The sequence below is a fragment of the Bos mutus genome, chromosome 11, assembly GCF_027580195.1.
Source record: "Bos mutus isolate GX-2022 chromosome 11, NWIPB_WYAK_1.1, whole genome shotgun sequence".
Taxonomy (NCBI): domain Eukaryota; kingdom Metazoa; phylum Chordata; class Mammalia; order Artiodactyla; family Bovidae; genus Bos; species Bos mutus.
This window is the reverse complement of record NC_091627.1, coordinates 6,271,904-6,296,891: the sequence shown is the minus strand read 5'-3', so window position 1 is coordinate 6,296,891 and position 24,988 is coordinate 6,271,904. Positions and strand designations below refer to the sequence as shown.

General features: G+C 56.5%; 1 protein-coding gene across 1 annotated transcript in view; it reads left to right on the top strand.

The window, feature by feature from the left end:
- Window positions 1-24,988, top strand: part of HMCN2 (hemicentin 2) — a 178,485-nt gene that overhangs the window by 82,031 nt on the left and 71,466 nt on the right. Inside the window, exons 23-39 of the mRNA XM_070378841.1 lie at window positions 1,468-1,595; window positions 4,194-4,448; window positions 5,132-5,218; window positions 9,805-9,999; window positions 10,931-11,061; window positions 11,383-11,530; window positions 11,897-12,023; window positions 13,025-13,179; window positions 14,126-14,404; window positions 16,089-16,370; window positions 17,048-17,156; window positions 17,379-17,548; window positions 19,864-20,021; window positions 20,470-20,566; window positions 21,634-21,729; window positions 23,213-23,389; window positions 24,436-24,593. Coding sequence (XP_070234942.1) covers window positions 1,468-1,595; window positions 4,194-4,448; window positions 5,132-5,218; window positions 9,805-9,999; window positions 10,931-11,061; window positions 11,383-11,530; window positions 11,897-12,023; window positions 13,025-13,179; window positions 14,126-14,404; window positions 16,089-16,370; window positions 17,048-17,156; window positions 17,379-17,548; window positions 19,864-20,021; window positions 20,470-20,566; window positions 21,634-21,729; window positions 23,213-23,389; window positions 24,436-24,593 — 2,752 coding nt within the window. The remainder of the gene's footprint in view (window positions 1-1,467; window positions 1,596-4,193; window positions 4,449-5,131; window positions 5,219-9,804; window positions 10,000-10,930; window positions 11,062-11,382; window positions 11,531-11,896; window positions 12,024-13,024; window positions 13,180-14,125; window positions 14,405-16,088; window positions 16,371-17,047; window positions 17,157-17,378; window positions 17,549-19,863; window positions 20,022-20,469; window positions 20,567-21,633; window positions 21,730-23,212; window positions 23,390-24,435; window positions 24,594-24,988) is intronic.

The following is a 24,988-nucleotide window of genomic DNA, read 5'->3' as shown; positions in this document are numbered from 1 at the left end:
CACATTCGCACTGTTCTAGGCTCCGGGGTGTGAATCAGGTCTTCCGGTTCTCTGGACAACTCTATGAGGAAGAAGCACCACTTCTGTCTTATCTCCCCCTGCCCTGCAAGGGAGACAACCAAAGTACAGAAAGGTTGAGCGACTTAGCAAACATCACACAGCAGGCACATGGCAGAACACGGTCGGAGCCAGTTGGCCCCAGCCCGGTGCCCGGGCTCCAGAGACCACCAGCTGGTGTATCACTCACAGCTGTCCTCAGGGAACTTGCCCCAAGTGCCCGCTGGACGCTCAGGACAAACTAGAGGAGGGGGTTCCCAGGCAGGGGGATTACAACCCCACTTTACAGTTGGGGAGACAGAGGACCTGCAGGGCAAAGCTACTGGCCCGAGACTGCACAGAGAGTGAATTGCCAACAATATCGACCTGGTGGATAAGTGTGTGCCCAGTACTTTGCTTGCAGCTGCTTAGTAAATGGGAGACTACTGTCATCCCTGTTTTGCATAGGAGGAATCTGAGACTTAGCTGAGAGGGGAGTGGGGACCGGGATTGGAGCCCAGCTGGACCCTGATGAGCACACTCGGGGGAGGGACTGGCCCTTGAGGGGCCCCACCCCTACGCTGGCTGCTTGCGCTCAGGGCCAGCCGGGGCCAGGGGCTGCAGCTGCCCTCCCAGTTCTGTGGGGGCAGGGGCTACACGGAGCCAGCACATATGGGCCAGTGATATCATGTCTGCGGGGGTCCCCTGGGGTCCGGTCCAGCTGCAGGAGCCTGGCTGAGGGTCCCAGATCTCTGTGGGATGGGGGCCAGGTGACTTCAGCAGGTGGGCTGGAGTGGGGAGGGCAGTGATGGGGGAGCCTCACAGCTTCCTCCTGAGAGCCCAGCGCCGGATACCTGGACACCAAACAGCACAGGCTTCGGAGTCTGGGTGAGCCTGACCCTTAGACGCAGAGGGCCTCTGGCCTGCAGCTTCTCCCTGGAATCCAGGGGTCCTCCAAGTGAGGCCTCTTCCCCGCCTCTCAGGGCAGGGTTGAGGGATAAGGTGTGTGCATTAGAAGAGGGGGTGTGCCTGGTGACCAGGTGCCAGGCCTTGGACTCAGCCCACATGGAACCTGTTCACCAGCCCCAGTCACAGCATTCCTTAATGTACCCATTTTACAGATGAGGAAACAGAGGCTCCAAGAGATGAAGGGACTTGCTTTTCCCAGCTCAAAATTGGAGTTCAAAGTCAAACCCAGCCAGTGGACTCCTAGCCTAATGCTCTTTGTCTCTTACACCAGTTGGAGTGGACCTGGCCTTGGCCTGATGGTTTGGGGAGCTGGAAGCAGGGCAGGGGAACGGTGAAGGGTGGGTGGTGGATACTGCCTCAGTCCTGGCTGGCTTCCTGGAGGAGGCAACTGGTTGGGTCATGAGACCTTTCCAGCAGATGTGGGGTTGGTTGGGGTCTCACCAGTGTCCCTCATTTCCTCAGGCACCACCTCCTCCCGCCCGGCTCCCTGCATCTGGCTCAGGCCCAGGTCAGTGACAGCGGCCTCTACGAATGCACGGCCAGTAACCCTGCCGGGTCCGCTACTCAGTACTACATCCTCAGGGTGCAAGGTAGGGCCCTGGCTGGCCCCCTCCGTCTCACCACGTGGCCCCCTGCCCCCATCTTTCTCGGGCCTTTTGGTGTCCCTCCCCATCCCCGTGCCAGGCTCTCTCACCTTTTCATGGCCCTCCAGTGTGCGCTCCATCTACCTTATTTCCTGTCTTTTTCAAGTCTTGTCCCTCCTTCTCCCCACCCCTATTTCTCCCCTCTCCTGAACCCCTTGGTTGAGCTTGGACAGGCTGTTCAGAGCTCCCCCCTGAGAACCGAGGGTGGGACCCCAAGGCGGCAGGGACTTAGGGGTTGGGAGGGCGACCCACAGGGGGATTCTGGGTCCCAGCCCAGCTGGGGGCCCAGGAGTGGGCATTCATCTGGGGGGTACAGGTCCCATTCACAGGAGCCACCCAGTGGAGTCACTCCACCAAAGAGGCGGGGAGCCTGTCCCCTCCAAGAGCCCCAGTGAGTCATCTGAGACCCGGGTCCACCAACCACAGCCCTAGCTACTCCTCGCCTACACGCCGTTCTCATTCGGCCCACAAGTGAAGAATGATGTCTGCGTTTTCTAATGATTGGGGGAGAAAAGGCAAATAATGTGACATATGAAAATTATATGAAACTCAGTTCTTCAGTGTCCATTAATACAAGCTTCATTGGAGCGCCTCCAAACACGTTCGGTTACGTAGCGTCTGTGGCTGCCTTCACGCTGAAATGGCAAAGTTAGTAGCTGAGACAGAGACCATCTGGCCTGCAGAGCCTAAGCTATTTACTCTTTGGCCCTTTCCAGAAAGAGCCAACCCCTGCTCTAAGCTTAACTCCCCATTTTACAGGTGGACAGACTGAGGTTCAGAGAGGAAGGGACTCAAAGCTTTGCTGTGTGTTTACATGAGCGTATGAGAGAAGGTGGTTCGGATGTTAAAGAACCCGCCTGCAGCGCGGGAGACCTGGGTTCGATCCCTGGTTTGGGAAGATCCCCTGGAAGAGGGTGTGGCAACCCACACCAGTATTCTTGCCTGGAGAATCCCAGGGACAGAGGAGCCTGGAGGGCTGCAGTCTGTGGGGTTGCACAGAGTCAGACACAACTGAGCGACTAAGCACAGCACAGCACAGGAGAGAGACAGGGAAGCAGGGCAGGAGGACGAACGGAGCCGGGTTTGAATGCTGACTCTGCCACCAACTGGCTCTGTGACCTCAGGCCAGCTGCTCGGCCTCTCTGAGCCTTGGATTCCTGTCTATAAGAAAGTGAAGTCGCTCAGTCGTGTCCAACTCTTTGCGACCCCATGGACTGTAGCCCACCACCCATGTCCATGGGATTTTCCAGGCAAGAAGACTGGAGTGGGTTGCCATTTCCTTCTCCAGGGCATCTTGGCAACCCAGGGATCAAACCTGGGTCTCCTGCATTGTAGGCAGACGCTTTACCATCTGAGCCATCAGGGAAGTCCATTCCTGTCTATAAAGTAGAGGCAATAACGCCTATCCCATAGTAAGGGTACTGATGACTTCAGGTACTCAACACAGTGGAAACTGTGAGTGTTTTCAGGGGGTGGTAGGCACCCTGTCCACGCTTCTGCTCCTGGACAGGGAGGATCTGGGCTGGGGGTAGGGGAGCCAATCTCTGCCCAGGGGCCAGATCCCATGGATGGTCTTATCTTCGGGATTCTCCTCTGAAGCTGGGAAGGGAGTGGGTGTCCTCAACTTCCCCTGAGGGCCCAGGACACTTTTCCAAGTCTCTGAGAATTCTCCCAGGCTCACCCAGTCTGGCTGCGTGGAAACCACTTGGATTCCTGCTCATCCAGACCCAGGCTTGGGGCTGATCCAGCTCCGGTTAGCCAATATGAAGTGGATGACTCTGGTCAAGTCACATAAGCTTTCTGAGTCTCAGTTTCTTCATCTGCAAAACGGGCATGGCATCACCCACCCGTGGGAGGGACCAACTGGGATGGAGGATGGGAAAGTGACTTGAAAACAGAAAATGTGGAAGAAATGAAACCCATCATCTCCCTCACCCCCACCCCACCCCAGGGAAAGGAAAAGAGGGACCTGGGAACCCCGAGAGTGGGTCTAAGCCGCTACGTTTTAGGCGCCACTGTGGACCAGGCTCCATGCTGGCCGCCCTGGTGCCATGGCCTGTTGTACCCGGGGCATCTTTGTAAGGAGGAGAAACTGAGGCCCCGGCCAACGCAGGGTCCTGTGACCTTGAGGGGCAGGGCTAGGATCTGAAGCCTCCCGCTCATGCCTGCTGCCCCCAGGCCCTGGTGTCCCCATCCCACACCGAGCTGGTGATTCTCACATGGTGCTGGGGGCAAGCCCGGGGTGGGGTGGGGAAGTAAGCCAAGCATGCAGGAGCATTCTTCGGTGACAGCACGGTTGTTCAGGGGAAAGGGTGATGGCACTCACGCTTGGGAGGGGGAGGGGTCCACACAAGGCGGCCCAGTGTCGTTTCCTGAAAACCGAGGCGCAATCGGCCTCAGATCACCCCCTGCCCCCTTGCGGGCTGGTGACACCCAGGGATGTGTGAAGCCCTGAGCCGGCCGGACCTGCTCTGTGGGTCTGCGCTCTGCGTCCCCCCACACCCCGAGCCCCTGCCCTGACCCCCCTCCCCATGGCCCTGTCAGTGCCCCCCCAGGTGCAGCCGGGCCCGCGGGTCCTGAAGGTGCTAGTGGGAGAAGCCGTGGACCTGAACTGTGTGGCTGAGGGCAGCCCGGAGCCCCGGGTGACCTGGTCCAAGGATGGGGTGGCCCTGCGGGGCGAGGGGCCCGAGGGCTCCGTCCACTTTGCGGCCATCCAAACCTCCCACGCCGGGACGTACCGCTGCGAGGCGTCCAGCAGCGCTGGGGTAGACGCCTGGGAGCTGGATCTCAGGGTGCTGGGTGAGTGGCCCCCGACCCACAGAGCTCCCCGGCCCCCCCATCTTCTGTAGCCCCTGCAGCAGTCTGGGCTTCTGAGCTGTTGGACTGCTTCTTCCCCCCAGACCTGAGGCCGCATCAGGCAGCTCTCACCAGCCCCGGGTTGCGGGGGCGGGGTTCCTTCCTCGGGGTGGGCTGCAGGCGCCCTGGGGCTGCTGATTGAAGAGCAGACGCCTGGGCCTGAGGCCAGCTTCTCCCACTTTCCAGCTGGACAACCATCAGCCAGTCATTTACTTTCTCTGACCCCATAAAATGTGTCTAATAATATGTGAGGGGTCAGTGCGAGAATGCATGTGAAGTGTCTGGTGCCTAGAAAGTTCTGGATCCCTGGGGCTAGCCTGTTTGCTCTGATGAATCTGAAACTTACGCAGAAAGCTGCTGCTGGAGGGGTCGGATGCCCGAGCTCAGCCCCTGAGCCCGGGGTGGTCGTGTGTGGCCCTAGAGGCTGTTCCATGGACCACCCTGGGTGGGGGGGTGAGCTGACGCCTCGGCCCTGAGGCTGAGGGCTGGGGTGCAGGGGTTGCACCCCTTATTCCAGCTGAGGCTCTGAAGGGAATGCTCCCTCCCCCCAAGGCCCTGGGCTCCTGGGAGGGAGTGCCAGGCTTTGGGTTTGGGGGTGTGAGTGTGGCTACATCACTTCCCACCAGAGCCACCACACTGGGGGGCTGATGAGACCAGCGGCCTACTGGAGAGGGTAGCAGGAGAGAATGCCAGCCTGCCGTGCCCTGCCAGAGGTGAGGCTGGGCCCTGGGCGGGCCGGGCGGGGGAGAAAACCCACCCACATTCCAGTGCCTTGGGTCACTCACTGTAGGCAGTGCCCATGGGTATGGAGGGTTATGGGGTCCCCACTTCTGCCTGCCATGCCGGGCACTTCATCCCATCCACATCCCTATAGGATGGGTATTAGCATTAGCTCTTTTTCATTAGGGGCAATTTAGGCTCAGAGAGGGTAAGCAGCTTTCCTGAGGTCACACAGCCGGAAGATGACCTAATATGCTTTAACCCCTAGCTCCGTACCTGTTAAGCCCTGAGTCCCTCTGTGCCCAGGGGGTGTAACACTGGGGCTGAGGAAGGCCCTGGGGTCCTGGGATCAGGGCTTGTGGCTCCGGCCTCTCCCCCAGCCCCAGACTTTCTCACAGAGCATGGATCCACAGGGTTCTGGGCAGACCGTCCCTTGGGGGCCTTCTTCCGGCGACAGCACCGTGCGGGGTCAAGATCGCCACCCCTGGTCAACTGCCCAGTGCCGGGCAGGTCACGTGTCCTTTCTGAGCCTCAGCTTTCTCAGCTGTCCAGTGGGGTCACACCCGCCCCTCCACAGAGGGCTGCCATGGACTGCAGGAGCACTAGGTCCCAGCACCGTGCCTGGCACACAGTAGGGGCTTGGGGAAACGTGTTGAATGTGTGGAGCGATTCTACCATCCGTGAAGCCTCCCAGTGGCACCCAGTGGGTGCCAGCCCGAGTTGCTTCTTCTGGCTTTGGACCAAGATGGCCTGAATGTCTCGTCTGTAGGTGGACAGTGATCTCTTGGGGAGGAGGCATCTGGGTGTTCGGGGAGCAAGTGACAGCTTACAGGAAGACTGGCAGGAGCTGGGAAAACGGATTCCAGTTGGCACTGCACTTCCTTGTTGCTCAGGGCCTGGGGAAGTCCTTGGAAAGGGACGAGGGGTGGGCAGGTAGGAGACAGGTGGGAGCCATGGGCTTCCATGGTAGCTCAGCTGCTAGAGAATCTGCCTGCTATGCTGGAGAGGCCAGAGACAGAGGTTCGATCCCTGGGTCAGGAAGATCCCCTGGAGGAGGGCATGGCAACCCACTTCAGTATTCTTGCTTGGAGAATCCCATGGATGGAGGAGCCTGGCGGGCTATAGTCCATGGGGTGGCAAAGAGACATTCACCACTGAGCGACTAAACACTGGAGCCCTGGGCGCAGACCACCTGAACGGACCATCGTCTCGCTCTTGAGCAGGCCGCCACCTTGTGTTAGTATCTGGTAACAGCAAGGAATGTTTAGGGCACTCGCGCACACTTCAGTTCAGTTCAGTTGCTCGATTGGGTCTGACTCTCTGCGACCCCATGGACTGCAGCACGCCCAGCCTCCCTGTCCATTACCAACTCCCAGAGTTCACTCAGACTCATGTCCATCGAGTCGGTGATGCCATCCAACCATCTCAATTTCTGTTGCCCCTTCTCCTCTCACCTTTAATATTTCCCAGCATCAGGGTCTTTTCAAATGAGTCAGTTCTTCTCATTAAGCGGCCAAAGAATTGGAGTTTCAGCTTCAGCATCAGTTCTTCCAATGAATATTCAGGCTTGGTTTCCTTTAGGATGGACTGGTTGGATCTCCTTGTAGTCTAAGAGACTCTCAAGAGTCTTTTCCAACTCCACAGTTCAAAAACATCAATTCTTCGGCACTCAGCTTCCTTTATAGTCCAACTCTCACATCCATACATGACTACTGGAAAAACCATAGCTTTGACTAGACGGACCTTTGTTGGCAAAATAATGTCTCTGCTTTTTAATATGCTGTATAGGTTTTTCATAACTTTTCTTCCAAGGAGCAAGCATCTTTTAATTTCATGGCCGCAATCATCATCTGCAGTGATTTTGGAGCCTAAAAAAATAAATTAAAAAAATTTTCGGTCGCTCTTGTACAGGGAGTCCCGATATAGACGCATGCAGAAAATGCAGGTTCAATCCCTGGGTCGGAAAGATCCCCTGGAGAAGGAAATGGTAACCCACTCCTGTATTCTTGCCTGGAAAATCTCATGGACAGAGGTGTCTGGCAGGCTACAGTCCTTGGGGTTGCAAAGAGTCAAATACGACTTAGCAACTAAACAACAATAATGGGCCTTGGGACGTGGGACCACCAACCACCGCCTCTTTCTCTGATGCCTCACGGCCACCCACGACCCCAGCATCATCTCTGGTCAGCCAGGGCGTCCTCTGGGCCTAACTTCAGCCAGGTCTGCATCATCCAAGTCTCCTTCATTAAAACTGCCTGCTCCCCGCTCCCCGACTGCCCAGCTGCCCTTGGCCTTCTCCCTTTCAAGCAGGTGACTGTCTGTTGGGCACTAGCATTCATCAGCCATGCGACCTGGGGCTCTGATGTCGAAAGGAGAAAGCCCTGAGCACCCGGCTGTGTCCCCTGGGAGCTCTGGTCCCCTACAGTGAGGGGCACCATCTGCCTCCTCCTTGTGGGGTGCTGCAGAGGCCAGGAGCCTGGTCACCAACCTGCTGGTGATTTGGGACATCACCGGTCCTCTCTCGACCCCCTTAAAAGTGGAGACGAAATGAGTGATTTTCAGCAACAGCCCCAAGTCCCTGGAGTCTTCATTCAGAGCAGTGGTGGAGTTCAGTGGTTAGAGCTTGTTTAGGGGTTAGACATTTGCATTAAAAAAAAACAGTTCCAGGGTTCAAAACGCAATGCCCCTCCAGGCCAGCAGCTCCGAGGTCCTGGTCTCTGGGTAGGGGGAGGAGGATGGGCTGGGGTCTTTTGGAGAAGATGAGGCACTGGGAGGGGCATGTGTGTGTTTGTGGGGTGTACTTGTGTGTTGTGTGTTCACACACGTGTCCCCACCCTGGGGAGTGGGACCCTGGCAGGGGGTCACCTGGACGAGCATTCTAGGCAGGCACAGAGGAAACGGCAGAGGAGCCTATGAGAAAACAGGCACAGAGGATTAAGTAGCCCAAAGATCACAGAGTGTGGGTGGCCGCGGTCCCTCCGTTTCTGAGACGGCCAGCGGGCAGAGTCCCCAGCACTTGCCGGTACTGTTCAGGCAGGGCCTCCTGAACACCCCGGATGCTTTGAATGTGCCACATCTTTTTTTTTTAATTATTCATTTTTGGCTGCACTGTGACTTTGTTGCTATGCTGGCTTTCTCTCGTTGCAGCAAGTAGGGGCTACCCTCCAGTCCCAGCACAGGGGCTTCTCATTGCAGCGGCTTCTCTTGCTGCGGAGCACGGGCTCTTGACACGTGGGCTCAGTAGCTGCGGTGCACGGGCCTTTGTTGCTCTGCGGCATGTGCGATCTTCCTGGAGCAGGGATCGAACCCGTGTCTCCTGCATTGGCAGGTGGATTCTTAACCACTGGATCACCAGGGGAACATGGACCTGCCGCCTCTTGATGTCACCCCTCTCCATCCCCCCCCAGTGAGGTGGCCCACCCCTCCTTGCAACAGCAAGGATAAGAGAGCAAGTAAGGCAGAATGTGTTTGTAAAGAGCCCTGAGCTGCCAGGGGAGTGGGCAGAGGAAGTGGCGGTGCGGTTCATGATGACGGTGTTTGGTGATGACTGTGATCCCGATGGGGGTGACAGAGGTGTTGCAGGCTGCCCTCTTCCTGGGCGCTGATGGAGGCAGGAAGGGAGGTGAGGCTCCAGCGGGCAGGGCCGTGAGTAAGGGTTGCCTTTTGTCCTGAGGTCACTCAGCGCCTCTGCAGAGCTGGGGCTCACGGGACCCAAGCCCCGCTGTGACCACTGGGCGCCTTGCCTCCTGGGCACATGTGCTGCTTGGAAGACTGGGTCATGCCTTCAACACTGATCTGAGGACCTACTGTGTGCCCCGGCCGTTTATATCTCGCACCCACTGTGCGCCAGGTCTTGTGAGCCGACAGTCCGGTGGCAGAGCCAGACTGGACAATGCAATGTGGGGGATGATGGAGAAAGGCGTTCTGGGGGATCGGGACTCTCATGGGGCAGGGGTGTGTGGCCAGCAGTGCCCACTCGTGCCTCAGAGGGGAAGTGCAGGCCAGGCCAAGCTGGGGCCTCCACCGTTTATGTGATGATCCGATGGGACGAAACCAGGGCTGAGCATGGAGGGCTGGTTTCTTTCCTGTAGCACCTACCGGGTGCTAGGGGCTGGGATTGCAGCTGGGCACAAAGCAGAGACCCCGGACTTTGTTGGGGGAGACAGACAATAGACCAAAAAATACATATATAGCGTTAAAAAAAAAAGTGCATCTTATATAATACATTAGAAAGTTGTAGGTGGGGCCAAAGGAAGACGCTGGGTAGGGTCAGGCGGTGGGAGTGCCCGTGAGGGTGCAGTTCCAGGCGGGGTGGGTCCTCTGAGAAGGGAACTGGCTTCTGGGGGCACTGGGAGGCCGGGTGGACGCGCAGCCCTGGGTTGGAGGGGCTGGGTGTGGGGCACCTGCAGCTCTAGGAGCGGCTCTTCCAGCCTGGGGGCCAGGAGGAGTCTGAGGCGACCCCTTCTTGGAGGGTCAGGGATGTTTGCGCCTGGGTTGGGCGGGCGGGGGGTGGGGGCAGTGAGGGTGTAGACCGAGAAGGAGACAGGGTGTTGCTCCTGACGAGCCGGTGCCCTGCCAGGGACGCCCAAGCCACAGGTCATGTGGCGGAAGGGCCCGTCGTCCGAGCCGCTGCGTGACCGGCCCGGCCTGGCGGTGCTGGATGAAGGCTCTCTGTTCCTGGCCTCCGTCTCTCCCTCCGACGGCGGAGACTACGAGTGCCAGGCCACCAACGAGGCGGGCTCCGCGTCCAGGAGAGCCAAGCTGGTAGTCCATGGTGAGTAGGGACCCCAGAGCTGGGGTGATGGTACCTGGGGTGCCAGGCTGGGGCCGCGTGAGCTCCCTGGCCCAGAGCTCACTGCTCGGAGGATACAGGTCCTTGCTCCTCTGTCCCTCGTGCCTGTCAGGGAGGGCTTGAGGGTGCTGTTGGGAGAGTGCATTCTTCATGCAGAGAACCCCCCGCGGAGACAGTGTAAGGAGACCCCGGAATTCCATAAATGACTTTAAAATGGGCTAGGAGTGAATCTTCTTTACAATGCTCACCAGTGGTCAAAGCCCACCTCCCACTAAAGCCGCTGAAACTACCTGAGGCTCATATGCCCACTTCCCAAGGCCCACGTGTCTCCCTGGTACCCGGCCCCTTCATCCAGGGTGCTGTGTGCAGGGGGAGGGGAGCGCTTCCCTCAACTTGGGCTCACAGAGAGGGTGAGAGAAGCCGTTTTAATAATGGGCTCCTAATGGAACCACCTTCCGCCTCCCCGTAACCAGCCACATCCACTTGTCCTGTAATGACTTGCCTGGGAAGTTTGTTTCAAAGACATACCCAGGCCCCACCTAGAGAGGCTCTGACTCCATGGGTGGGGGGTGGGGTGGTCCCCTAGGTACCCTCCTTCGTGACCATGACAACCATTTGGGTGGAGAACTAGATGGAACCAATGGCTCCCGCATCTTGGAGAGCTGAATGTCAGAGCAAGTAGAGAGTTCCTGGGCTCGACTAGGGTGAGGTCCCAGGGCGAGGCCGCCATGGCCATTCCCAGGTCCACACGGCTCCTGACGGCCAGGGTCTAGAATGGGCGTCCTGGAAGCCCAGAAGCTGGGAAGGGGGGGAGTCAGGACCGCCCTCGAGGCCAGGAAGAATGGCCCAAAAGGGGTCCCTGGCCGTGGCTGACCTGCGGAGGGGCGGCTCCTCTGCTTCTCCTTCTCCCAAGTGCCCCCCAGCCTCCGGGAGGATGGGCGCAGGGCTAACGTGTCAGGCATGGCCGGACAGTCCCTGACGCTGGAGTGTGATGCCAACGGCTTCCCGGCCCCCGAGATCACGTGGCTCAAGAACGGGCGGCAGGTGGGTGTCCCCCAGGGGTGGATGGGCTCTGGGTGGGATATGGACAGGTGCAGGCCTTCTGGACGGGTTCCTGCATGTAACCAGATGTGGCTGGGAGATGTGGCAAGGTGACAGGTGTCTTTGGGGACGCATTGGGGGCCCAGGGCCATGGGGGTCCCACGATGAAGCCTGGAGGGCTGCATGGTGGAGAGGGCACAGCACTACTCTGGATTCCAGTCACTGACCAGCTCCCTGGGCCTCAGTTTCCTCACTGCTGTTGGGGACTAGGGGGTGGCCGGACCACCCTCCCCCCATCAGCTTCCTCGGGCCTCTTCTGCTCAGATCCCCGCCGTGGGCAGCCACCGCCTCTTGGATGGAGCCCGGGCCCTCCACTTTCCCAGAATCCAGGAGGGCGACTCTGGCCTCTATTCCTGCCGGGCTGAGAACCAGGCCGGGACCGCGCAGAGGGACTTCGATCTGCTCGTGCTCAGTGAGTGAGGCGGAGCTCCCCCAGCTCCCAGGGCTGTCTGGCCCTGCGAGCCCTCTCCTGTTAGGTGTGTGTGTGGGGGTGGGTGGGTACTGCCTGCTGGAAGCTGGGGCACAGAGGGGCCCATGGCACAGCTGTGTCACTGCTGTTGAACCATGTGATACAAAACAGCAAAGCAGGTGCTGAGGATGCACAGAGCCAGGGATGCTTGGCCAGGGGTTTGGGGAGCTTCCCACGAGGGCCGGGTGGGAGAAGGGAAGGCTGAGCAGGCAGGGAACCCGCACAGGCAAAGGCCATGGGGCAGGCAGGGATTGTAGGACCTGAAGTTTTTTCACCGCCCCCTCCCTCCCAACCCTTTCTTGACCCTAGTTCCACCTTCGGTGCTTGGAGCCGAGGCTGCCCAGGAGGTGGTGGGCCTGGCTGGCGCAGGGGCAGAGCTGGAGTGCCGGACCTCGGGGGTCCCCACACCCCAGGTGGAGTGGACCAAGGACGGGCAGTGAGTGGCCCCTGGCGGGCAGCTGGGGCTGGATGGAGTGTGCGTGTGGGGGTCCTCTGGGGAGGTGGAACTCTGCAGGGATGGGGTTTGACGTGCATTGCGTGAGCCACCCAGGGCCCAGGCAGAGATCACCCAGGTGAAACCCCGCTTTTCACGGGCAGAGGCTTCTCATGACTCAGCCAGCCTTCCTTTTACTTTTAAAACTTTTTCAAAAGTATTTTTAAAGGTTTTTTAAAAAAATTTTAGGTATTCATATGATGTTTGCCATTCTAAAACAGAAGTTTACCATTGCTTCCCTTGTGGCTCAGCTGGTAAAGAATCTGCCTGTAGTGCAGGAGACCTGGGTTCGATCCCTGGGTTGGGAAGATCCCCCGGAGAAGGGAAAGGCTACCCACTTCAGTACTCTGGCCTGGAGAATCTCATGGACCGTATAAGTTCATGGGGTCGCAAAGGGTCAGACACTACTGAGCGACTTTCACTTCACCTTCACTTTACCATTCTGAAGCGCACAATTTGGTATGCGTAGTACATCCATAGGGTTGCAATCTGTCAGCTCTATCTGGTTCCAGAATATTTCATTACCCCCAAAAGACACCCCACACCCACGGCCAGTCACTCGTCTGTTCTTCCCTCGCCCCCAGCTCCTGGCAACCACTAACCTGCTTTCTGTCTCTACGGAAATCCCTCTATTTTGTATTAATTTCTTGCAGTCATATGGTATGTGTCTTCGTGTCTGGCTTCTTGCCCTTAGCACACAGCTTTTGAAGTTCCTTCATGCTACAACCACGCTACCTCATTCCTTTTAACGGCTGAATAATATTCCATTGTAGGGAAGGACCACATTTTGTTTATCCATTTATCCATTGATGGGCACTTGACTGTTGGTACTTTTCAGCGACTGTGAGTCTTACAGTCTTCCTTTTCCCAAGCAGCAGGCCCCCTCTGTGCAGCCCGCCGCTGCCGGCGCCTTGGCCTTACTTCTCTCAACCGTCTTTTTCCAGACCTGTCTTTCTGGGGGAGCCTCATGTCCAGCTTCAGGAGGATGGCCAGGTTCTCAGAATCACCAACAGTCACCTGGGAGATGAGGGCTGGTACCAGTGTGTGGCCTTCAGCCCGGCTGGCCAGCAGACCAAGGACTTTCAGCTCAGAATCCACGGTGAGCCCAGCCCCTTCCCATCATCACCACGGGCTGCCCACTGTGTGGAGGGGTGGTGAGGGCAGAAATGGGAGTCTCTGAGGAGTCTGCCCCCAGTACAGTAAAACCAGAGGGGGACGGACAGAGGGAATCTGAAGCGTTCCCCAAATCCCATCGTCCCCATCGGAGCTTTCCAAGTCCTCCCATCCGTGGTACACTCTGGATGGTCATTTCTTTAAATCAAATCACTTTTCTTTCCACTGAAACCCAGTTACCTAAAAGGATGTTGGCTATTTCAAAGGGAAGTGGGAACCAGGGTTGCTTGGCCTTCGTGGGAGGAAGCGGTGAAAACAAATGCCATCAAAGAGGGATGTTGGAACCCCTGAGGCCTGAGCTGCCCGCCTGCAGTAGAAAGTGCAAGATAGAAAGTGCTAGAAAGATTAAGAACCAGACACACCAAACCACCTTGTCCTCTGTCATAACTGGGCCAGAAGGAGATGTGGGAAGGGCATAACTGTTCTGTTATGAGGTGCATGTCCGTGTGTCCCGAGGGTCCTCTTGGGTACCACCCGTGGTGTGTGACCTGCCCTGTGGGACCCCTGATCCAGTTCAGCCCCTCATTTTACAGATGAGGAGGCTGAACCCCAGAGAAAGTGACCTCTCCAGGTCATGCAGCCACTTAGAGGCGGGGGTGGGGGCATCCAGAGCCTGACTTTCGGCCCCTGCCCCACCTCCTGCACCTCTTGCAATGGCCAGGCTCGCCTATGACGTCAGCATGTCCCAAGCTGGCCTCTCCCGTCTGTCCCCAGAGTCCCCCGCCCCTCCCCGCCCCCTGCAGCGGAAGCTTGTGACGGGTGTGGTGCTGTGACCCATGGGCAGGGGCTTGGGCGCTGCAAAGGGCGGTGCACCAGCCGCCTCCGCGCTGGGCAGCTTCCCTGTGACCTTCTCTTGCCCCCGCTGTCTTCAGCACCCCCCACCATCTGGGGCTCCAACGAGACGAGCGAGGTGGCCGTCATGGAGGGCCACCCCGTGTGGTTCCTGTGCGAGGCCCGAGGGGTGCCCACGCCCGACATCACCTGGTTCAAGGATGGCGACCCCCTGGTCCCCAGCACTGAGGTGGTCTACAGCAGAGGCGGCCGGCAGCTGCAGCTGGAGCGAGCCCAGGGCTCGGATGCTGGCACCTACAGCTGCAAGGCCAGCAACACTGTGGGGGTCGTGGAGAAGACCACCCGGCTGGAGGTTTACGGTGAGCGGCCCGGGGGCGTGGCAGGAGCAAGGGTCAGCTGGGGTGAGTGGTGGGAGGACTCTGGGCCACGGTGGCCTCCATCTGGCTCCAAAGGTGGGCCAGGGGAGCAGCCAGAGGCCCAAGATAATGAGATTGAATAGTTATCCTGGGGAGAAGGGTCATCTCATCCAACCTCCCCTGGCCAGAGAGGAAATTAAGCCAGGAGACAGGTCTGTGTCGGGGCCCAGGGAGAGCCCAGTGGAGAAATCAGGTCTCCCCTCGTGGTTTAGGGCTTTTCAGAAACTTGCACCCAGACCCCCAAAACCACCACTAACAACTAACTGCCCTTGATTAATCACTTACTGTGGTCCAGACCCCCAGGGCTTGTCACAGCAACAGCTAATTTCATCTCAGGGACTAGGGCCCTGGTCCCCCAACTCATGGGTGAGTCTAGTGGGCTCTGGGACTGACCCAGGTCCCCCCGCTAGGGGGTGAGAGGACCTGGTTCACACTGAGAGGGTCTGACTATAGATAAAGTGAAAGGGTTAGTTGCTCAGTTGTGTCCAACTCTTTGCGACCCTATGGCCTGCCAGGCTCCTCTGTCCATGGGATTCTCCAAGCAAGATACTGGGGGTGGCTATTTCCTCCTCCAGGGGATCTTCCTGGCCCAGTGATTGAACCCTGGTCTAGCACATTGCAGGCAGATCGTTTACTGTCTGAGCCACCAGGAAAGCCCTAACTATAGGTGGTGTGCTGTTAACCTGGGCATTGGCCTGCGTGGAGGGTCTTGGCTCTGAGGGCGCACAGAGAATTCAGAGGACAGGGTGTGTATCGATGGGCAGGGATGGGTCTGAGCAGGTGAAGTCTGAGAGGGCAGAATGTAGGCCAGTAGGGTCCTTGTGGTTCCTCTTGAAGGGTCAGCTCTAGAGCTCTGGTCCCCAAAGACACCAACGGCTTGGGTGCTGGAGCCCTGGGGACCCCAAAGGGAAGCTGGGGTGTCTGGGGTCTGCGGGCCCCCTCCGAGAGTGAGCCCAGCTGCCAGCTCAGGGATCTGAGGATCTCCTGGAAGTTGACAAGAAATGCACATGAGTTTTCATTATGTTTCAGTGGGGCTTGTGACCCACACAAGGTTGAGAAGCCCGTCCTTGGTCCTTCGTTGCCAATGTCTCCTAGCAATGGCTCCATGTGCTTAGCAACTTGGAGGGCCCTCCCTAACGGGAAGAGAGAAGCCCCCCTCCCGAGCTACCCACTTGGCCATCCCTGGTTGAGTCAGGAGCCCCCACAGGCTGGGTCATCTGGACTAGGGTCGGCTCACTTCCTTGGACCAAGAAGGGGACCAGTAGAAGCAGAAGCTCTGGTCTTGGGCCAGGGGAAGCCCGTCATCTGGGGTTCAGTGGATATGGAGACCTACTGGGGATACGCAGAGATGAGTGTTCTGCGGAAGATGAGCTCGTGGGGGGAACAAGACATGGAGAGAAGATGCAGGCAGAGTAGGGGGCAATGGTGGGCACGGGTTGCCACCAAGGGACAGAGGATGGAGAGGGTGCTTCCAGCCAGGGGTTTGGGGGAGACTCAGAGGAGGAGGTGAGGTCTGAACAGGGCTTTCAGCTAGCAGAGCAGGGAGGAGGCATTTCACACGGGGTGAGGTCGGGGAGGGGCTTAACTGGGCTACTGGCCCCTGAACAGCCCCCTGTCTCTCCCCTAGTCCCACCCACCATCGAGGGCACTGGCGAAGGACCTCGAGTGGTGAAAGCCGTGGCCGGGAGGCCCTTGACCCTCGAGTGTGTGGCCAGAGGCTACCCACCCCCCACTGTCTCCTGGTACCACGAGGGGCTGCCTGTGGTGGACCGCAACGGGACGTGGCTGGGGGCGGGCGGTGGCGTGCTGAGCCTGGAGAGCCTGGGGGAGGCGTCCGGAGGCCTGTACAGCTGCGTGGCCAGCAGCCCCGCGGGGGAGGCCGTGCTGCATTACTCCGTGGAGGTGCAGGGTGAGCCCAGGCCTGCCCCGTCCACATCACTGGGCTGGGGGCCCCTCCTCGCACTCTGGCTGTGTGCGGAGGGGGTGGAAGCTGGGGGAGAAGTGACCAGGGCCTGAGACAGATGAGGTCTCTGTGACCTGGGCGGGGGCCCTTCAGAGCTACCAGGTGGATGGGGTTAATTCCCAGGTTCAAGGGTCCCTGTTCCCTCCCAGGACTCTGGGCTGGGTCACCACCTAGCTGGAGGTGGAGGACCCCTGGGTGGAGGACACCACCACTGGAAGGAGGACATTTGTCTTCCAGGAGATGCTCCTGGTCAATGGGAGCTCAATGGGGAACTAACTCCTTGAGGTCCAAAGCTGGGTGGTGGGGGCTGGTCCCAGGACAGGTGGGCGGGGCTTTTGCCTGTTTCTTCCCACCACTGACTCTGAGATAAGTCAGGGAACAGGCAGATGGGACTCCTGAGCCCTGGGTCTGGTGGGAAGACAGACACTGAATAAACAGACCACTCTGGTGGGGAGGCCGAACTTGGGTGGTCCTAGAAGGCCTCCTGGAGGAGGAGCCACTTATGGGGAGACTTGAAGGGTGAGGTGGAGCTTGGGCCTTCCTCTGGCAGCACAGGGACTTGGGAGGGCTGGAGGCTGGCATTTTCTCAACTCCAGACACCCAGCGGTGGCTCTTGTCTGCAGTTGCCCCGCAGCTCCTGGTGGCTGAAGGCTTGGGCCAGGTGACCACCCTCGTGGGACAGTCCCTGTACCTTCCCTGCTACGCTTCGGGCTCCCCAGTGCCCACGATCCAGTGCGTATGGGGTGGTGGAGGCCAGAACTGGGAGGATGGGGGGTGGCAAAGAGCATGCTTGGAGGGGTGGGGATGGGAGATACTCCACCTCTCATATGTATGAAGGAGGCAACGGAGCCAGGGACGTGAGAGCAGGAGAGAGATGTGCCTGACTCTTGGCCTGTCCCATCGCCCCGCCTTCCCCAGCCTCAGACTGACCTATCCCCCACCGCCATGCCCTAGGTGGCTGCAAAATGGCCACCCGGCCGAGGAGCTGCCTGGGGTCCAGGTGACCTCGGAGGGGACCACTCTGCACATCGACCACGTGGAGCTGGGCCATGCGGGTCTCTTTGCTTGCCAGGCCACCAACGAGGCTGGCACGGCCGCGGCCGAGGTGGAGCTGTCTGTGCACGGTGAGGGGGCCTGGGGTTCCAGGGCTAGGGGGCATGAAGCCAGAGGGCCATGGTCCTCTGTGCCTTTGGCAGGCCTCGTAGACTTGGGCAGGGTGGGAGCTGGTCTTCTCAGGATGGCACTTCTGGGCTGGACTCCCCAGTTCACCAAAGAGACATGGATGTGAGCAGAGGCTCAGCTTCTCACTACACTTGATATCTCCCCAGTCCACAGGCCCACAACCCTCTCCCCAGCCTCTCCTACCCCATTTGCTCTCTTTATACTGATCACACCAAACTTCATTCAACTCTTTAAATACATTGGCTTTCTTACCTCAAGCCTGCAAATGCTGTTTCCTCTGCCTGGAATAGTCTTCTTTGCTTGCTTGCTACTAAGCTGCTAAATCACTTCAGTCGTGTCCAACTCTGTGCAACCCCATAGACAGCAGCCCACCAGGCTCCCCCGTCCCTGGGATTCTCCAGGCAAGAACACTGGAGTGGGTTGCCATTTCCTTCTCCAATGCATGAAAGTGAAAAGTGAAAGTGAAGTCACTCAGTCGTGTCTGACTCTTAGTGACCCCATGGACTGCAGCCTACCAGGCTCCTCCATCCATGGGATTTTCCAGGCAAGAGTACTGGAGAGGGGTTCTTTGCTTGCTTAGCTCCTCTCTATCTTTTAGATCTGTCTTTTTAGATCTTCCTTTCCTCCAGGAAGCCCTCCTTGATTCCAACATGGTTATAATCTGCACTGCTCAGCCCTTCATGACCATAGCACCCATTGCTTGTTTGGTTGTTCATCTCTCCTGCCCAGCTTGGGAGCTCTGGAGGCAGCACAGAGCTTTCTCTTCTGTGTCCCTGTGCCTAGTGCAGTGAGGGGCACAGTGCACATATGGATGGATGATGGATGATGGGTGGGTGATTGATGGATGGATAGATGGATGATGAATTGCTGGATAAATGATGGTTTATGGATAGATGGATGGATGACAGATGGATGGATGATGGATGGATAGATGATGGATGAATGAATGGATAGATGATGGATAGATAGATGGTAAATGGATAGATGGATGGATGGATGGATGATGAATAATGGATGGATGATGGATGATAGATGATGGGTGGATGGATGGTTGATGGATGGATGATAGATGGATGATGAATGATGGATGAATGGATGAATAAATGGATGGATGATGGATAGATAGATAGTGGATGGATGGATGGTTGGTGGATGATGGATGGATGGATAGATGGATGATGGATGGATGGATGATGGTTGATGGGTGGATGCAGGATGAATGAATGAATGGATGATGCATAGATAGATGGTAGATGGATGGATGGATGGTGGATTGTGGATGGATGGATGATGGATGGATGGATGGATGATGGGTGGGTGGTTGATGGATGGATAGATGGATGATGAATTGCTGGATGAATGATGGTTTATGGATGGATGAATGGATGACGGATGGATGGATGACAGATGAATGGATGGATGATGGATGGATAGATGATGGATGAATGAATGGATAGATGATGGATAGATAGATGGTAGATGGATGGATGGATGATGAATAATGGATGGATGATGGATGATAGATGATGGGTGGATAGATGGTTGTTGGATGGATGATAGATGGATGATGAATGATGGATGAATGGATGAATAAATGGATGGATGATGGATAGATAGATAGTGGATGGATGGATGGTTGGTGGATGATGGATGGATGGATAGATGGATGATGGATGGATGGATGATGGTTGATGGGTGGATGCAGGATGAATGAGTGGATGGATGATGCATAGATAGATGGTAGATGGATGGATGGATGGTGGATTGTGGATGGATGGATGATGGATGGATGGTTGATGAATGATGGATGGATAGATGGATGGTTGATGGATGGATGGATGATGTATGGTTAGATAGATGGATGAGGGATGGATGGTTGGTGGATGGATAGATGGATGGTTGATGGATGGATGGTTGATGGATGGATGGATGATGAATGATGGAAGAATGGATGATAGATGAGTGGATGGATGGATGATAGATGAATGGATGGATGATGGATGGATGAATGGATCTATGATGGATGATAGATGATGGATGGTGGATGGGAGAATTTCAAAGGGAAAGACCTGCTCTGCTGGCTCCCAGCCTAGTGCTCTTCCCCACAAGGCCAGGTGTCTGGAGGGTTGAGTGGGAGGAAGCTAGAGGTCAGCCCCACAAGGCCACTCCCTCACTACCCAGGCATTGAGGAGGTTTCTGGGTGCCCACTGCACCCCTCCTGAACCTGACTGGGCCTCCCTGCCTCTCCTCTGCCCAGAGCTCCCATCGGTGGTCATAGTTGGGGGTGAGAACATCACAGCCCCTTTCCTGCAGCCTGTGACCCTCCGATGTGCAGGGACTGGGGTGCCTACCCCAAGCCTCCGCTGGTGGAAGGATGGGGTGGCTCTGGCAGCCTCAGGGGGAGCCTGCAGGTATGTGCAAGGGCCCCAGGGCTGGTGGGACAACTGCACAGGTGGAGTGGCTGCTTTTTAGGGTCCTGGAGGGCCCAAGACGGGCCCTGGCAGCCTGAGGGCAGAACAAACAATGTCTATTTATCCTGGAAATGCTCAGTGGACACTGGGGTGCTGGGTCTGAAGAAGGAAGGGAGCCCTTAGCTTCGACCATGTCCCCAGAGTTTGGGTGGCCAGAGGGAGGAAGTTGGGGGAGGGGAGTAGCCCCCAAGATCAGAGGAATCCTCTGGAATCTGAAAGCAGGGCTCAGAACTCCACCCCAGAACCAAGCTTGTGCCCATCCTCACTTTCTCCTGCCCTGGGGTCAGCGGTAGCCTGTCCCCTCGCCATATCCCAGTGTCGCTCTGACTGCCCTGACCCCGGGCCCTGCCCACCTCCCTGCTACACACCTGCTCTTCCTCCTGTCCCCCCAGATCGAGAAGGTGGACCTGAAGGACGAAGGCACCTACGCTTGTGTCGCCACTAACCTGGCCGGGGAGAGCAGGAAGGAAGTGATGCTCAGGGTGTTAGGTAAGGAGACTATGACTGGCTGGTTGAGGGCCCGCGGGGCCACTGCCAGAGGTCCGAGATGGCTGGGGTTCCTAAAATCAATGTCACATACTTAACTTTAGATGTTGATGGGACTTCCCTGGTGATCCAATGGTTAAGACTCTACGCTTCCACTGCAGGGGGCATGGGTTTGATCCCTGGTTGGGGAACTAAGATCCCACATGCTATGCAGTGCAGCCAATAAGATAAAATAAGTGGAAAGTCATTTACTGTGGTCCCTTTTGGTTGTTTATATATGTGTGTGTATATATATATATAATTTTATTTATCTATTTATTTTTTGCTGTCTGATTCTTCCTTGTTGCATGGGCTTTTTTTCTAGCTGCGGGCCAGCAGGGGCTACTCCCTAGTTGTGGTCAGCTTCCCATTGCGGTGGCCTCTCTTCTTGTGGCACATGGGTCCTAGGGCACATGGGCTTCAGTGGTTGTGGCCACGTAGGCTCAGCAGTTGCTGCTCACGGGCTCTAGTGCACAGGTTCAGTAGTTGTGGCACACAGGCTTAGTTGCTACATGTCAAGTGGGATCTTCCCAGACCAGGGATCGAACCCATGTCTCCTGCATTGGCAGGCAGATTCCTTACCACTAAGCCACAAGGGAAGCCTTCCTTTTGATTGCTTTCTGTTAGACTTTCAGTGGACAGCCTGTTCTCGTTCATTTGTATCTTTGCTTGTTTTATGCATTTGAGGGCTCATTTAGGTCCTTGGGTATATGGGCACATCCTTGCCCTTGTCACACCTCATGACTGCCTGGGGTCCCTGGGGTCCACCTCGCCACTGTGCCTGATGCTGGCTGCTCTTGGGGGGAGGGGGGTGTTGGGTGCCAGGGTCATCCTTGTATGATTGAAATAAAGCTTGCCTCCCAGGGCCTTTGTTCTTGGGCAGGAGGGGATTCCTTAATCAGCAAACGTGAGCCATTGGGGTGCCTTATTGCCCAGGCCCCCTTGGGAAGGCTGGGGAGGGGTCTTAGGGTGGCTGAGATGAGCTGCCTGGAGCCTCACCCGGAAAGCCAGGATCTCCTTGTCTCCCCTAGTGCCTCCCAACATCGAGCCGGGTCTGGTCAACAAGGCGGTGCTAGAAAATGCCTCCGTGACCTTGGAGTGCCTGGCTTCCGGCGTGCCCCCTCCTGGTAAGTAAGACCCCTCCCCTTGTCTGAAAGCCACCTCCAGCCAACCCCAGTTCCCATCTGAAGAGGTCAGCCAGGGCTCCAGGTACCGCTCTGGCTGAGGATGAAATCAGCAGACCTTCCCCTTCCCTCCCCCACGCTCCCCTTGTCCTTCTCAACAGCTCTTTATCTCATGCCCATTATACACCAGGGCCCAGAGCCTTTGCCCTGGTGTCTGAAACAAACCTGCAGGATTTCTGCTGAGTTCGTGGATTCATGGGGCTGCCCCTAGGCTGGAGGGTGAGAATCTTCTCTAGACCAGCAGTTTAGGAAAGGTCTGGGAGCTGGGACTGGGTGTAAATGCCCAGCAGACAGGATGGGCCTAGGAAGACGGTCCATTTCCTGTCCCCCATCAGAACCATGGCAACCCTGCTTTGCCTAGGGTAGTGAGCCCCGGAGCTATTGGCCCTCTGCCGTGGGGGAACCCTGTTCTGGCATGGGCCCTGGCAGGATGGAAGCAAGTTGAAGATACAGTCGGTCCTTATTTATTTATAATCTCTTTATTAACTTTATTTTTTAATTGCAGTACAATTAATTTACAATGTGTTAATTTCTGCTGTACAGCAAAGTGGTTCAGTTGTACACATATATGTACATTCTTTATAAATATTCTTTTCCATTATGGCTTATCATAAGATATTAAATATAGTTCTCTGTGCTGTACGGTAGGACCTTGCTTCTCCATCCTATACATGATAGCTTACATCTGCTGACCCCAGCCTCCCACTCCATCCCTCTCCCTCCCCTGTGCCCCCTTGGCAACCACAAGCCTGTTCTCTATGTCGGTGAGTCTGTTTTTGTTTCATGGATAGGTTCATTTGTATCATATTTTAGGTTCCACATATAAGTGATATCATATGGTATTTGTCTCTCTCTTTCTGGTATTTGTCTTTACTTCACTTAATGTGATAATCTCTAGTTCCATCCATGCTGCTGCGAATGGCATTGGTTTGTTCTTTTCTCATGGCTGTGTAATATTCCCTTGTATATATGTACCATATCTTCTTTATCCACCCATCTGTCGATGGACATTTAGGTCATTTCCTTATCTCAGTTATTGTGAATAGCGCTGCTATGAACCTGGGGTCCATGTATCTACTCACAGTCCGTCCATAATGACGAGCCTGCTGTTTTGGGGTGTACTGTATTCTCTTTTAAAGATCTGCCTCATGGGTGGTCTCCTGGCAGGAGTAAGATGTGAAGGGGCCAGGCTGGCTTTGACTGTTCTCGCTCCTGGCTGCTCCAGCCTGTGTCCCTCTCTGCCTTCGATTCCATCTCAGACAACTGCCATATTCTGCTCCCATCCATCTTCCTTTCAGGCTTTCTCCAGTGCCTGAAATAAAGTCGCACCATATGGGCACCCTGGAAGCCCCCCCTCGGATGCACAGGACACAGGCACACTCTGAAAGGCTGGCAGGGACTCTTGCATCTCTCTTCTCTTCTCCAGATATCTCCTGGTTTAAGGGCCGCCAGCCTATCTCTGCCTGGGACAGAGCGATGGTGTCAACTGATGGGAGAGTCCTTCTCATTGAGCAAGCCCAGCTTTCTGATGCCGGGAGCTACCGCTGCGTGGCGTCCAATGTGGTGGGCAGCACAGAGCTGCAGTACAGCCTGCGGGTCAATGGTGAGCTGCTCAGGACTAAAGGCATCTGTCCCCAGAGTTGTTGCTCATCCGTTTGTCCCTGTCTGTTCCTCCATCTCTCATCCATCCATCCTTCCCTTCTTCCATCCACCACCCATCCTTCATCCATTCATCCATCCTTCCTATCTTCCATCCATCATCCATTCACCCATCAATCATCCATGCATCCATGCTTCCTTTCATTTATCTTTCCTTCCTCCCACCTATCATTTATCCATCCATCCATTCATCTATCCATTCTTCCATCTACACATGGAAACACCCAACTGTCCATCCATTGATTCAACCAACCATTCAATTCTCTGCCCATCTAACCCACCCACCCATCTAACCATCCAGCTGTCCATCCCCCAACCGTTCTTCTGTTCAAACATCAATTCCTCCATCTGTCCATTTTCTATCCAACCACATTTATTGGGTATAGACACAACTCAGAGATATTGCAGTTTCGGTTCCAGACCACCACAATAAAGCAAATACCAAAATAAAGCAAGTCACATGAGTTTTTTTTGGCTTCCCAGTGCATAGAAAAGTCCTATATACACTGTACTGTAGTCTGTTACATGTGCAATAGCACTGTGTCTAAAACATGGACATATCTTAATTAAAAAGGACTTTATTGCTAAAAACTGCTATCATCTGAGCCTTGGGTGAGTCATAGTAACATCAAAGATCACTGATCACCCTAACAGGCATTCTCAACCCCTGTGACCCCTACGCCATCAGCAATGATGATGACCTCACGGTAACCAGGAGGCCCAAGTTCAAGGGCTGCTTCTGCCAGCTCCTGGTGGGTCAACCTTGGGCAGGCCACTGGCCCTCTCTAAGCCTCAGTTTCCCATCTGTGGGGCCGGAAGGATGAAACAAGCAGCCTCGAGACCCGGGGCGTGCCCTGCCCGTGTTGGGAGTGGCTGTCCCTGAGCTTTCGTCAGTGGCCATGCACTCCTGCGGGGGTGCCCGGCCAGGGGCCCTGCCCGCTTCACCCTCAGCGGGGTCAGCCCGTGCCCCGTGTCGCCCTCGCCCTGCAGTGCCCCCGCGCATCACGCTGCCGCCGAGCCTCCCGGGCCCCGTGCTGCTCCACAGCCCGGTGCGGCTGACCTGTGACGCCGCCGGGGCGCCCAGCCCCATGCTGATGTGGCTGAAGGATGGAAACCCCGTGTCCACTGCAGGGACCGCCGGTCTCCAGGTCAGTGGGGGTGGGGGGGGGCCCAGCTCACCTCTCTGGTGCCTCAGTAGATGCTGGGAACGCAGGTCAGGGCCTGGGACCGCCGGGGGGGGGGGCGGGGCAACAGTGATGGCCCAGGACGGTTGGCTGCAGGGAGGAGGGAGAGCAGCTAAAAGGAGTCGGGGCCAGGTGGTCTCCAGGAACAAGGCCCACCACCAATATAAGACATAATCATAATATAACGTAGTGTAACATAACGTACATTGCATTATGCATAGGATGGGCAGGGAAGCCTGGTGTGCTGCAGCCCATGGGGTCGCAAAGAGTCGGACACGACTGAGTGACTGAACTGAACTGAACATAACATAATGTTAATGTAATATATGTTAGGTACCAAATATATAATTTACAATTTT